The sequence below is a fragment of the Littorina saxatilis genome, linkage group LG15 (assembly GCF_037325665.1).
Source record: "Littorina saxatilis isolate snail1 linkage group LG15, US_GU_Lsax_2.0, whole genome shotgun sequence".
Classification (NCBI taxonomy): Eukaryota; Metazoa; Mollusca; class Gastropoda; order Littorinimorpha; family Littorinidae; genus Littorina; species Littorina saxatilis.
The window spans coordinates 12,015,956-12,029,426 of NC_090259.1; the positions used below are offsets into that span (position 1 = coordinate 12,015,956).

The 13,471-nt window shown below is 36.8% G+C and overlaps 1 protein-coding gene across 5 annotated transcripts in view; it reads left to right on the top strand.

Annotated features, from left to right (window-relative positions):
- Positions 1-10,930, top strand: part of LOC138948558 (protein transport protein Sec16A-like) — a 58,460-nt gene extending 47,530 nt beyond the window's left edge. For 3 of the 5 annotated variants that reach the window (XM_070320112.1, XM_070320116.1, XM_070320113.1), the window contains 4 exons: positions 2,481-2,639; positions 3,114-3,190; positions 5,117-5,176; positions 8,690-10,930. In XM_070320112.1, the coding sequence (XP_070176213.1) occupies positions 2,481-2,639; positions 3,114-3,190; positions 5,117-5,176; positions 8,690-8,875 (482 nt within the window). In that variant the 3' untranslated portion in view covers positions 8,876-10,930. Of the gene's footprint in view, positions 1-2,480; positions 2,640-3,113; positions 3,191-5,116; positions 5,177-6,076; positions 6,116-8,689 lie in introns of all 5 variants that reach the window. The other 2 variants (XM_070320117.1, XM_070320114.1) reach the window with 2 other exon arrangements.
- Positions 10,931-13,471: the final 2,541 nt, after the last annotated feature.

Here is a 13,471-nt window from a genome sequence, read left to right on the forward strand (position 1 = left end):
CTTTTGTGAACAAGAAACAATTGACAAGTGGCTCTATCCCCTCTCCCCCCTTTCCCCGTCGCGATATAACCTTCGTGGTTGAAAACGCATTAAACACCAAATAAAGAAAGAAAGAAAGGAATATGGCACAACTTTGTTTTCTCAGAGGGTTTTTGACCAAGCAGTATTGGTAAAGAATATATCCCCTCATCTATATCAGGATGTGAATATTTCCAGGATGTCAGCAGAAATAACGAACCATGACAGATCAATTCATCAATGTGTCAGTTTTCATTCACCAGAAGCTTTGCTCCCGACTTGGAAATGATTCAATCTCTTCTTCGAGTCTGAAATTATAATGGTAAAATTTAGAGCTTTCTCTAATGGGCGGTTCTGGTGAGGTTATGCCCCCCTCTTTCTTTCGGCTGGTAACTGGCGCCACCTCGCGGCAAGATCACACGAGAAAGGAAAAAAAACGTGCATTGGTCCCAAATGGCATATTGGTTTGGTAACAGTTTGCGTGTAAGTCGTGCATTTTATAAGGCAAACAGACAATGGTCGGTTCTGGTGAGGTTATGCCCCTTCTTTCTTTTGGCTGGTAACTGGCGCCACCTCGCGGCAAGATCACAGTAGTTGTCTCGCGTTATCACCCCAGAAGCGCTCATTTATACAGCATTTTGAATGTTCAACCAAATGTAATTTAAAACTGCTTGAATCCTCAAGACAAACTTTCTCTTGAAGCGCTTCAAGTATCACTCATATCACAAAAGGCACTCTATTCACAGACAAGGTCTCTCATGGTTGATTTTTTGGCTGAAGTGGGTTTTGGTCTGCTTTTTTTGTTGTTGCTGCTTAAAAGCATTTCGCTGTGTAATATTACAAATAGCAACATCAGTATGCATTATTATGTATTGTCGCATTTGTAAAAAAAAGTCTGTGCTTAATCTTGTTACTTCCTCAATTCAAAGGGAGTTACCCGGGGGGAAAGAGATCAAACTTGTACCATGGAATTAGGCAAATAGGTTACATTATAATGAATGTTGAACTTAGTTAATTGGGTGTAAATTGTCAATGAAGCAATTTGTGACCAAAAAATGTTCACTTGCATCATGGATGATTATTGTGCGCGCACGTGTGTGTGTGTGTGTTACATACTCTGTTTGTTTGTTTGTTACTGAAGACAGCTGCTTTGCTTGGGCGAAATGAATTGAATGGATTTAATGAGTTATTTTCCTCCTGTTTAAAATGTATGCTGAATACAGTCCCCTGGAATTCATAGACACTTGCATGAAATCCTTTTTGATTGGCATTGATAATATTTGACAGATAAAACCTGATTTATCCAGTCGTGGAAATAATGTATTTATCATGTAACGGTTGAAATTAGCCTTTCATTATAAGTCAGCTGGGATAATTTGTTTGAATTGTACACTAGAACTTTTACTAGGTACGTATTATCGTTTTGAAAGCAGTATTTTGTATGTGAATGTGCACATGTCTTCAGATTTTGGGGTTCATGTTCTTAGTATAACTCGGTCAAACGCAGAAGAAGAAGAAGTATAACTCTGTTCTTAGTATAACTCATGTGCATATTTCTCATAAATAATCTTGAATTCCCTGGTACCGGTGTTAGAAAAGACGGAGAGGAAGGGGATGGGAGGGAGCAGAGGGGGGTGCCAATAACAACCATGATGATTTAAGTCACTGAAGCTTGCAGAAGCTAAGGAGACAAATGTCAAATCTACAAATGGTTTCATATACATTGTGTTCTTTTCTGTTAAGTTATGTGTCGATTATTTATTTTTGAGATTTCTATAGCGCATGACTAAAAGCACTATGCGATTATCACTGTACTGTGTGTGCTTCCTTCTTTCTTCTCTGTTGAAGATTCAGACTTCAACTTAAAGAGCCTCTCTGACCCATCCCTGGTACCGCCCTGCCTGTCCTGAAAAGTAATAAGTAATACAGTGAAACCTAGTCTACAACGACCACCCAAGGAACGGAATAAAAATGGTTGTCATAGACAGGAGTTCGCCATGATAATGTCAATAATATATCAAAGGAAACAAAATTGTCCAAGCTCCTTTCAGATGGTCACTGTGGGCAGGCAAGTTGTCGTTTCTTCTTCTTCTGCGTTCGTAGGCTGAAACCCCCATGTACACTCGTGTTTTTGCACGAGTGGATTTTTACCTGTATGACCGTTTTTACCCTGTCATTTAGGCAGCCATACGCCGCTTTTGGAGAAAGCATGCTGGGTATTTTCGTGTTTCTATAACCCACCAAACTCTGACATGGATTACAGGATCTTTTCCGTGCGCACATGGTCTTGTGCTTGCGTGTACACACGAAGGGGGATAAGGCACTAGGTTTGACCTGGGAGATCGGAAATATCTCCACCTTAACCCACCAGGTGCGGCCGGGATTGTTGTTGTTGAAAGTGGTTGCCCGGGTAGGTTAATTCCTTTGACCATATATTATAACTTGACTCATGTTGTTTAAAGGTGCGAGAGGACAGTACGTGGATGTACTTAACCCCAGCAGTGGCGGCAGTGGAGGCAGTAGTACGGTTCCCCCCAGTCTGTTCAACGTCATGCCTGGTGCTGAAAACTTCAACGCCTCTGCCACTGGGTCAGCGCCTCAACTCTTTAACCCCTCAGCAGGTGAGGACTTTTGGTTGTTTAAAGTGCTGGAGGAAAACTCCAAGATGGTAATGTGAAGTTATAGCTGCGAGGAATTGAACGATTCTGTTAACTTTTTCTGTGCTTTCAATTATATATAATACCAACATGCACAGCCTCTGACCAACAATCATTTTCTAATGTTGATATGACTTCAAACTGCATTTTGAAATTCTGTGTCATTTTCTTGGGAGACTTACATTCTGATTGACAGAACTTTTAGGTATGTCATCATTCGCATTGTGACATATCATTGGCATTGTTATGTCTTTTTGAATTTTTGTACTTTGTTTCCCTTTTTATGTCAGAAATTTCACTTTGGAAGAGAGTGTCTCGCGTTAATGTTCAGTCGCTATCGAATCTAATTAATGGCTACATGAGCTGTATCATCCGGACTGTACGTTGTCCAAAGCATGATCTGATGATTTGTTTATGGTTTCTTTGCCATTTGTTCAGTGCCTGGTGGATCTTCTAGTCACACAGATGCAACCTCCCACCAGACAGCTAACTCCCTCGCCCCGCCTTCTCATGATGTAAGTAAACTGCATTAGCTTATGTGTTTCTTGGTGAGGTTGTCTTTTGTCAAGTCATTGTCTGTGTTGCTCACATTGATCACCATTCTTTGCTCAGCGGTGAAATAATCAGTGTAACTATGTGCTGGTTGTGCTTGAAACCTGGATTTCATGTGCACAATTTTGGGTGTGGATTGTACAAATGTTTTATTATTTTTGAAGTGATTGTCTGTGTTCTTTGCTACCATTCTTTGCGCAGTGGTGAAATGATCGAATCTGTGTATGTGCTGGTTTTGCTTGAAACATGGGTGTCATGTGCACGATAAGGGGTATGGATTACAAAATAGGTTAGCAGTTATGTGGTGTAAAATGTTGTTTGTGCATGTTGTAAAAAGGTAAATGACAGTTTTTGTTTGTTTGCTTAAGTGGCTTTAGCTGTAATTGAGCTGCATGTTAGGAGTTCGTATTTGTGGCAAATTCTCCCTCTTTTACATTTGGTTGACTGTGCAAATAATTTTTAAAAAAATCTAGTTTGAGGTGCATTTGGTGGGGCTCCTATTCTGTCTGCCATTGTCAGTTTTAGCATAATGAACAATGTAGGATTAATAAGAAATTCAGCTATCATTGTTAACTCTTTCAGGACAATGTGAGTTGAACATTTGTTAAAACTCAAAACTACGGTAGGAAGAGTGCATGGCAGTAACTACTGTACTGTCTAATCTATTTGTAACCATGCTAACCAACAGTACTGAACTTAAATAGTAACATTATAAAACAAAAGATTGAACATCAATTCCTTCAGAGTTGTATTTTAAAATATTTATATAAAGTTGATGTTCCCCCTGCCTTCTGGAGAAAAAGTTTGGTGAAAAGCAAGAAGAGAACAGTTATATTTTACAAAAGGAACTGAAAACAATTTCTCTAAGAAACTAAAAATGTGTTCGACTTACTGCAGGTAGTGCTTCAGATTGATTTAAAGTCATAAAGGTTCTATCTGTTGTTTTATTTGGGGATTAATGAGTTTTGTAAACAAAAAATTTAAACAAAACCCAACCCAATAAATAAAAAATAAAATAAAAAAGCAACTGCTATATTATTTGATAATATTGTTTGACATAAATACATGTACCAAATGTAAATAACATGACTGACAACCTTTAAACTTCTGTACAGTTTGTGTATATTATAATATAAAAATCTAACGATGGAGTAAACAAATCAGATGCCCAACAGCTAAACATTAATACTGATAACTAATTAATCTGAATGCATTGTGTGTGCATTGTTTGTGAATTTGTGTGCAGTATTTTTTACCTGTTTTTGTGCAGGGTATAAATGAATTGGCAATGTTGTGCATTTGCATGTCAGTCATTATTATTGTGCTTATATTTTGTGTTGTATCCTTGTTTGGTTTAGTCTATGATACAGAATAGATTTTTTTCTGCAAATCTGTTGTGGATTATTCTGGTGTTTTAAATTTTGGTGCGTAAAATCTGCTGGGTGCAATTAGTGTGACATATTTCTGTTAATGTTCTTCTGGTATAGGCGTTTAGGCATGTAAATATATATCTTACTTAAATTTTCGGAAAGATTTAGAGGTACCTTTTTTGTGTACTCCAGCATTCATTTTGTTTGTTTAGAATCTGTAGAATTTCGCTCCTACGTGAAAGCCTGTGTTCAATACAGTGGAACCCCCCTTTTGAGACCTCAAAAAATCTGAGAAAATCAGGTCTTAAAAAGGAGGGAGTCTTAAAATGGGGGTATATTTACAAAGACTAGGAACAGAAAGTCAGAGAAAAGATGGTCTTAAAAGGGAGGGAGCTTTAAAAAAAAAAAATTTTTTTCGGGGGGGGGGGGGGGTCCTTAAAAGGGGGTTCCACTGTACCAAAATGCATGGTGAGTGTTGTCTTTTAAAGCCATGTGGTTGGATGCTGGGTGTGTTTTCAGCTGTCTCGTTCCAGCTCACTAAGCTCACTCTCACGTGAGATTCAACAGTTAACAATGAAGGTAACACGTCTCAATGCGCTATACACTTCTACACAATCTGACAGGGGCTTTAGACACTCTTGCCTTTTAACTGCAATCTATACTAGAATCTGAGCGGGGCTTCAAGACTCTTTAACAGCAATTTACACGGCTGTTCTTCGAAATCTGAATCTGTTGAAGTGTACTCTGTTATCTTAATCTTTGCTAATCAACTTGCAAATTAGTGTAATCTGATTATACAAACTTTTTGTGTTTTTACTAACAGTTTGTATTCTACACATTGTTGAAGATAATATTTGATTTGTGGAAAGTTCCTGAAATGTTGGGATTGTGTGAAGTTCTCACCATATTCTTTGTGAATTGTTGCTTTACAGGAGATTTTGCTTTGTTAATCTTTGCAATGCTGGCTAATAGATACTGTGCAGAGACAAACATATGCAAGCAAGCTTGTATAATGCACTCATTCAAATCAAGAAACATACTTACATTTGTGCATACTGTAAAACAAACATGTACAGAATGCACTTAATGGTAACTATCGGGTCAAGATGTAAGATTGAAGTCTAGTATGTTCAGCAGTCCATGTTTGGCTAGAGGTGGGGGGGGGGGGGGGAGATGGGATGGGATGGGATGAGATGGGATATGGATAGAAATGTCAAAATCAAATCACAAAACATATTTATTAAGAAAAACTGTTTAACGATGAAACAATAACAATTAACATTGCCTGTACTGGCACAAAATCTGGGTGTTATATTGGAAGAGAGAAAAGGACTTGTGCATTCTGAAACTCGACATTAACTGATATAAGTCACTTGCATGCATTATATCTGTTCAAGTGATTTCTCTGAAGTTGTTCTGAATTTGTAATACATGTACTCATTATATCTGTATACTCATCATTCGCTTTATGCCTGTTAGATTCATGCTAGTTTTAGCCAGTAGAACAGCTGCAAGAGTGTAGGTAACTAATGTGTTACTGCATGCTTTTGTTGTTTATTGAGTATTCGACACAATAGTGTCTGTTGGTTGCACGAATGTACTTGCATGTTTGTGTACCATCGTTGCATAGTGCATTGTAACCTCTGTAAATGACATGTACATCCTCATAAACTGCATCTTTGGAATTTAATCACAGATATCAAGAATGTTACTTGATATATGCACATATTTATCGGGAAATGTTATGAACGTTTTCGTTGCACTGGTGGTTTTTTTTTATCTACTCTGTGAGGGCTCTCACTTCTTGATTTCAAAGTAATTTCAAAATGAGAAACCGTAGTAAGTGTGCCTATGATATTTGCATCAGTTGCCGTTGTGAGAGCCCTGACTGCTAGACGTCAAGGGTATTTATTCTTTTTTCTTAGTTTTTATTTTTTTTAAAATAAAATAAATAAATAATAATAAAAATAAAATAATAAATATTTATTCTTTCACATCAACCCATACAAACCCGTCAGAGTTAATTTCGGAATGTGTATCGAAGTCAAGTGGTTATAATGTGGGTTGATGTGTGGGATTTCAATGTCTGATAATTTATTCTATTTTTACAGATATCTCTAAAAAAACAAAATGTACACAAAAGCTGCAGTAAAAGTCGTACTGTACCATACTTTACACATTCACTATCCAGGTTTCAGACTGCCCCCATATGCAACTATAGGGTGGTATATAAATTATTATACATACAAACATAACAAATTCACATCTACCAGGGCTTTTCTGTATTTACCCGTAAATATAAAATTAAATGTATATAAATAAATGAATTAATAATTGATTCATTTTTCTTTTTCATTATAATTGATTGGAAATGTACATTTTTGAAAATATGAAAATTGTTCTTGAGATTTCAAAGATTTGTGAAGAATTTCAGTGAACTTTGGTTCTTAGTTTAATTGTTGATGTTTTGTTTTGGTTTATTTTTGGTGAGAATTGTTTTGTTGTTTTTGTGAAGCATTTATATATAGTTTGGTTGTGCTGTTTCTTTTTGAAAGATTTAAGTAAAGTTTCTTTGTTGAACTTCTTCAACTTTTGAGAGATATAGAGGTGGTTATAATGAGAAAGCTAATAACATGATGTAATATGTTAATGCAACTATCCAATCAGAAACTGCCTAGAAAAAGACGTGGATTTGAAACTCAATAGAATTTGGAAGAAAGAGATCTGGAAGGTTGCAAGAATCAGTGTAACCAGAAATGATGTCTAAATCAGACAAGAAATATAACTCCAAGTGCAGTAACCAACCCCCCCCCCCCCCTCCCTCACCCACACAAAAATCTAGAATTTACAACAGAAATCAGAAAATCAGGTTTTACAAAAGGAGGGATTTAAAAAAAATAATGTAATTAAATTTACAGATGGTACCAGGATAAAATCTGGGAAAAAACTAAGGTCTTAAACAACTAAACTTCAATCAACATGAGGCTTATATCGCGCATATTCCGTGGGTACAGTTCTAAGCGCAGGGATTTATTTTTTTAATTTTTATTTTTTTATTTTTTATTTTTATGCAATTTATATCGCGCACATATTCAAGGCGCAGGGATTTATTTATGCTGTGTGAGGTGGAATTTTTTACACAATACATCACGCATTCACATCAGCCAGCAGATCGCAGCCATTTCGGCGCATATCCTACTTTTCACGACCTATTATTCCAAGTCACACGGGTATTTTGGTGGACATTTTTATCTATGCCTATACAATTTTGCCAGGAAAGACCCTTTTGTCAATCGTGGGATCTTTAACATGCACACCCCAATGTAGTGTACACGAAGGGACCTCGGTTTTTCGTCTCATCCGAAAGACTAGCACTTGAACCCACCACCTAGGTTAGGAAAGGGGGGAGAAAATTGCTGACGCCCTGACCCAGGGTCGAACTTGCAACCTCTCGCTTCCGAGCGCAAGTGCGTTACCACTCGGCCACCCAGTCCCAGCTTGGGGTGGGGGTCCTAAAAAGGGGGGTAAACTAATACACTGGGTTTTGTGTCACCAGACTCACTGCGAACTTGATCACATGTCAAGTCAGACCTGAAAATCAATTAACACTCATCTTAATGTTTCAATTAACTTTGTAACCACTAACTGACACCTTTTTCAATTTGCAAAATAAATTCAGAAAAAAATCATTTTAGCCGAGGAAGCAGTCAGGTTCTTATTTTTTGCTATGGACAGATCTGCTGTACTGGTACCCCTGTGTGCACGCATGCGCACGATAAAGATCCCAAGTTCACAGCAAAAGTCTCAGGGCTTGGAAACATGAATACACGCTTGCAGGAAAAAGAAGGAAAAAATATGGGTAGCGCTGTATACTGTATGGCAGCTCGCTTTCCACAGGGAAAAAGCAGCCCGAATTTCCATGAGGGTAACCTCACAGGATTATATAAAATCTTATCCTTATCTTATCCTTATCCTTATCCTTACATGATCGTTTACACTGGAAGGGAGATCTTTAAAAGGCCTGTAATTCATGAAGACATTTAAATATAAGCCAACCACTACTCACTCTGTTTCTGTCTTGTGTTTCAACAGGCTCAGGAGCTTGGGGATAGCAGTGGCTCCAAGTCAGCAGAACCAGTAGTAAGCCAACAGCCGCCGGGCATGCCCATGATGTTTAACCCGACACAGATGTCTCAACCAGGTGGGGGCCAGGCAACAAGTGCTGCGGGTTCAGGAATGAAGTATGGCCATCGTCGCGTTTACCCCAAAAAGTTATGAGGGGTGGATGTGTAGTGTGAGTGTATGGGACGTGGACTGAAACAGTGTTCGGGTGGCTGGCCGTTTTCTTTTCTGATACCTTCTTGACCTTTCCCTTCAGGAATGAAGTATGGCCATCGTCGCGTTTACCCCAAAAAGTAATGACGGTGGATGTGTAGTGAGAGTATGAGAAGTGGACTGACACAGTGTTTGGTTGGCTGGCCGTTTTCTTGTCTTGATTCCTTCTTTTTCCCTTGTTTTTTTGTGGTGTTGTTCATGATTTCTGCTGTGTAAATTGGACTTCATTTAACATCCTTTGCTTAGAGTTGAAGTTATGGTTTCTCATGTGTTTGGACTTGAAGTGAACTGTATGTGTTACACCCTGTTCATGGCATTTGGAGTAATTCAATTCTTCTCATCTGTGAATTATTATTCAGGATTGTATGATATTTCTGTTTCTTGTCTTGTCTGTCCTTTCTGCCCTCATGGCCATGAATACATGGATCAAGATTATGTTGTGCTATGCGATGATGTGTGGAGTTGACTGAAAAGAGAACTGTTTAACCAAAGTATAATAAAATGTGAATGATGTACTGAAAACTGATTGACTTCTTGGTTCAGGGCATGAAGAAGTCTTTTTTTTGTTTAACCCTAAAACCCTCACAGCGGCACTTGAGTGTATGTGTAAGTGACAGCTAGTGCACATGTACAACACACACTGCTTTTTTTAGTTAGGTGGATCTTTTTTTTAACAGTTTTGTCTTTCACTTCTTGGCATTGCCATTGAGTCCAGTCGTGTGAACTGGGAAACTTGTTCATGAGTATTGTGATCATTTGCTCCTGCTGTGGAATTGTGTAATATTATTGTGCTGTGTAATATATGTGCAAATGAGGGGTTAAGGGTTCACTGCCTTTTTTAGAGTTTTATCATTCACAGTCTATAACTTTAAGTAGCTATTTGTTGGTGACTGTAACAAATGTAACATCTTTATTATTGTATTTCACTATTTGTTGATTTAATTACATGTTTTGTGAAAAATGAATCAGTTTGTGTCATGCCGGCTTTTAAATGGTGTGTGTAATGAATGTAATTATTCCTGAATGAAACATAAGTTGTGATGTTGGATTGTGACTTGAAGTAAATGTCAGTGTTATCCTATGCTTGAATTACATTTTGTTTTATTTAAGTTTCGTTTTTTCAAATCTGATTTTCTTAAAGGATGATGGCATTTGTTCTAATCAGATGAGGAACATTTCTTGTGAAACAAAAGTGATGAAAGGATGTGCTATTGTTAATTCACAGAAGGACTTAATTGTCATAAGTAGATCTGCTTTTTGTTCGAGATTAGAAAATAATAATCAGAGAGTCCATTGGTTGCAGATGTGGATGTGTGTGCAGGCCATAACTATAATAAAATCATTGAAATGTTAGTGCACTGAAAGAAATAAAGAAAAGAGATAGCAAGAGAGAGAGAGAAAAAAAGGAGGCAGACAGAAATTGTGTTTGAAGTTAGACTGCGAAGCCTTATAAACAGCCTTTCCGGATCAGGACAAATTCCTAAAACGGTTTTCTAGTTGTAGTGCATGTGCTTGGATTGCAAAATTGAAGTGACAAAAAATACTTTTAGAAAATGCCTGTCCTGAATTAAAAATTAAAAAAAAGTAAGAGAACAATGTTTTATTCATTTGTATATGTGCTCAGATTCATCTCTAGAAAACTGTTGACAGCCATCAACAGATCATTTGTGACTGCCAGATTATTCTTATGTTCGCTGTGCATATTTTGTTATGATCTTTAATGTTGTATTAGTATGAATTATGTTAATCTAAATTTGTATTGTTACATTGTTTATTTAAAGTCATTCTCTTCTACTTATTGTATGCATATATATGAGTTCAACCCTGTTTAATGTTTTGTTGAAACAATCTTTATGATGTTTTATTATTTTCCAAAGTTTTCATATTTCTTTGCATTTTGTGATGTTGATTTGTTTCTATTTACTTTTTCAGTGATAATTTTGGGTGTGGGGCAAACGTAATACAAGTTTTCCATTAAAACTGGATGTTCCATCAGTCTTTCATGAGTTGCATGCTTCTGTACATTTTGTGCCAGGCACCAGAGTGTCTGTAGTGTGTACATTTCTCATGATGAATTTTTAATGATTTTCCCATCAGTCATAGTGTGTGTGTGTGTGTGTGTGTGTGTGTGTGTGTGTGTGTGTGTGTGTGTGTGAAATGTATGGCTGCCCTCAGTGTGTGGCTATAGCTTCATGTTGTTTGAGTGTGTTTGAAATATTCTTCCTTCATGTTGTTTGAGTGACTGTTTAAAATATTCTCCGTTGAAGTGGTTTAGATTGGACACTTTTTCAGCCTGAAAAGATTGTGATAGTGTGAGCTTGCATTGTAAATATCATGAATTATGATTTATGTTTCAGACAGTGCTTGAATAGGTCAATATTATGTTTGTGGTAAAGGTGCTTAATTCTTTAGAATTTGCACACACAAAAATTGATGCTTGAACAAAGATTCCCCCCCACCTGTCCTTTAAGTTGCTATTGCTGTGCACTCTACTGGCCATTGTGTAATTTGATTGGAGTGACTGCAATTTAAAGTGCATCGTAAGTCGTGAAATGAACGGGATTAATAGATCGAGATGTGAGAATAGTTGCAGTTAAGATCTTAGCATGAATGTTAACATCATTGTTCACAAAACCTTGCTCATTTTTCTTGGTGTTTTTGTTTGTTTTCATTTTGCATGCAGAGTGTGTAAAGAGCTATTCAGAATCCTGCATCGCTCTGTTTAAATGCTGTTATTCTTAACATGTTTCCGACCGCCCTGATATGGCCCTTCGTGGTCGGCTGGGCGTTAAGCAAACAAACAAACAAACAAACATGTTTCCGTAAACAGCACGTATCTTAGTTCGCAACATGCCGTTCATGTTCACAATCTTTCAGATAATGGAATTGTTTGCCTTAGGCAGGTGGTGTCTTTTTTTAATCAAATCAGTATTTCTCCAATGCCAAAAAAGTTTCTTTTTTCTGAATTATTTCCTCCTTTAATCAGCAAGTAATGGCAGTTTGGTAACAAGTTGTTTAGACTTTGTTGATATATGCTTAATTTCCTTGATTCTTTATGAATGTATTGCAGGGAAGTTCTTTGTTCATTAATAAAAATACCATGTTAACATTGAGGAAACCTTCACACAAAAAAGGGAAAAAAGAAAAGAAAATCACATGAAAAAATATGTCTCCCCCCAAAAAAAAATTACAAAAAAAATTACAAACCAAAAACATAAACAGTGAAATAGGGATTACTGTTGCATGCAGTATCATTGGTATAATGGACCAGTAAGAATTGTAATTACTATAATATCATTGCCATAAGGACATTAATTGTAACCATTTCTTTCCTAATATCTTTCCTTCATGTTTTATTATTTGGTGGTTATTAACTGGTAAGTAATCAAATAATGCAGATCTCAGTTCATTACTGTATGTATGTTTTCGTAACCAATGGGTTCACAATCATTTTGTGTTTGTTATTGGCGTATTTTTTCCTCAACATGTGTTGGTCAAATAAAAAATAAAAAAAGCAATATACAGTCAATAAAGAGCATGTAAGTTTTAGTGCCATCTGACATTAACTGATTTCCATTATCTGTTGATTACATCATATGTTACAGTGTCATAAGTGTATGCTACAGTGTGTAGAAAGTACAAGAAAATTAAAGTTAAACAGATGCATGTGATTTGATAGACTGATGTTGTGTTAGAAAAGAGTGATTGTGTGTAGCAGATTATTTTACAGATATCAAGTAAGTATGCAGTCAGCTCCTTCGTTAATTATTGCTCAAGAAAATATAAACTGATTGTGTTGAGTTCTTCACCAAAATATGTAAACAGTTTTAAATTATATGAGGCAGTTGAGTTAACCAGCACTTTTGCAAAGACAAAAAAGTGGTTTTTGAGTCACTTGAGAAAAAGTGACTCTATGTAATCGGTCAGTGTTAGTCTGTCCGGCCGGCCGGCCGTCCGTAGACACCACCTTAACGTTGGACTTTTCTCGGAAACTATCAAAGCGATCCGGCTCATATTTTGTTTAGTCGTGACCTCCAATGACCTCTACACTTTAACGATGGTTTCGTTGACCTTTGACCTTTTTCAAGGTCACAGGTCAGCGTCAAAGGAAAAATTAGACATTTTATATCTTTGACAAAGTTCATCGGATGTGATTGAAACTTTGTAGGATTATTCTTTACATCAAAGTATTTACATCTGTAGCCTTTTACGAACGTTATCAGAAAAACAAGGGAGATAACTAGCCTTTTCTGTTCGGCAACACACAACTTAACGTTGGGCTTTTCTCGGAAACTATAAAAGTGACCGGGCTCAAATTTTATGTGAACGTGACTCCCAGTGACCTCTACACTTTGACGTCTGCTTTGGTGACCTTTGACCTTTTTCAAGGTCACAGGTATGTCTTGAAGGAAAAAAATTGAAATATCATATCTCTGAAACTATTCATCGGATTTGATTCAAACTTTATAGGATTATTCTTTACATCAAATTATTTACATCTGTATTGTGTTGTGAATAGCAATTTCTTCCTGTCCATCT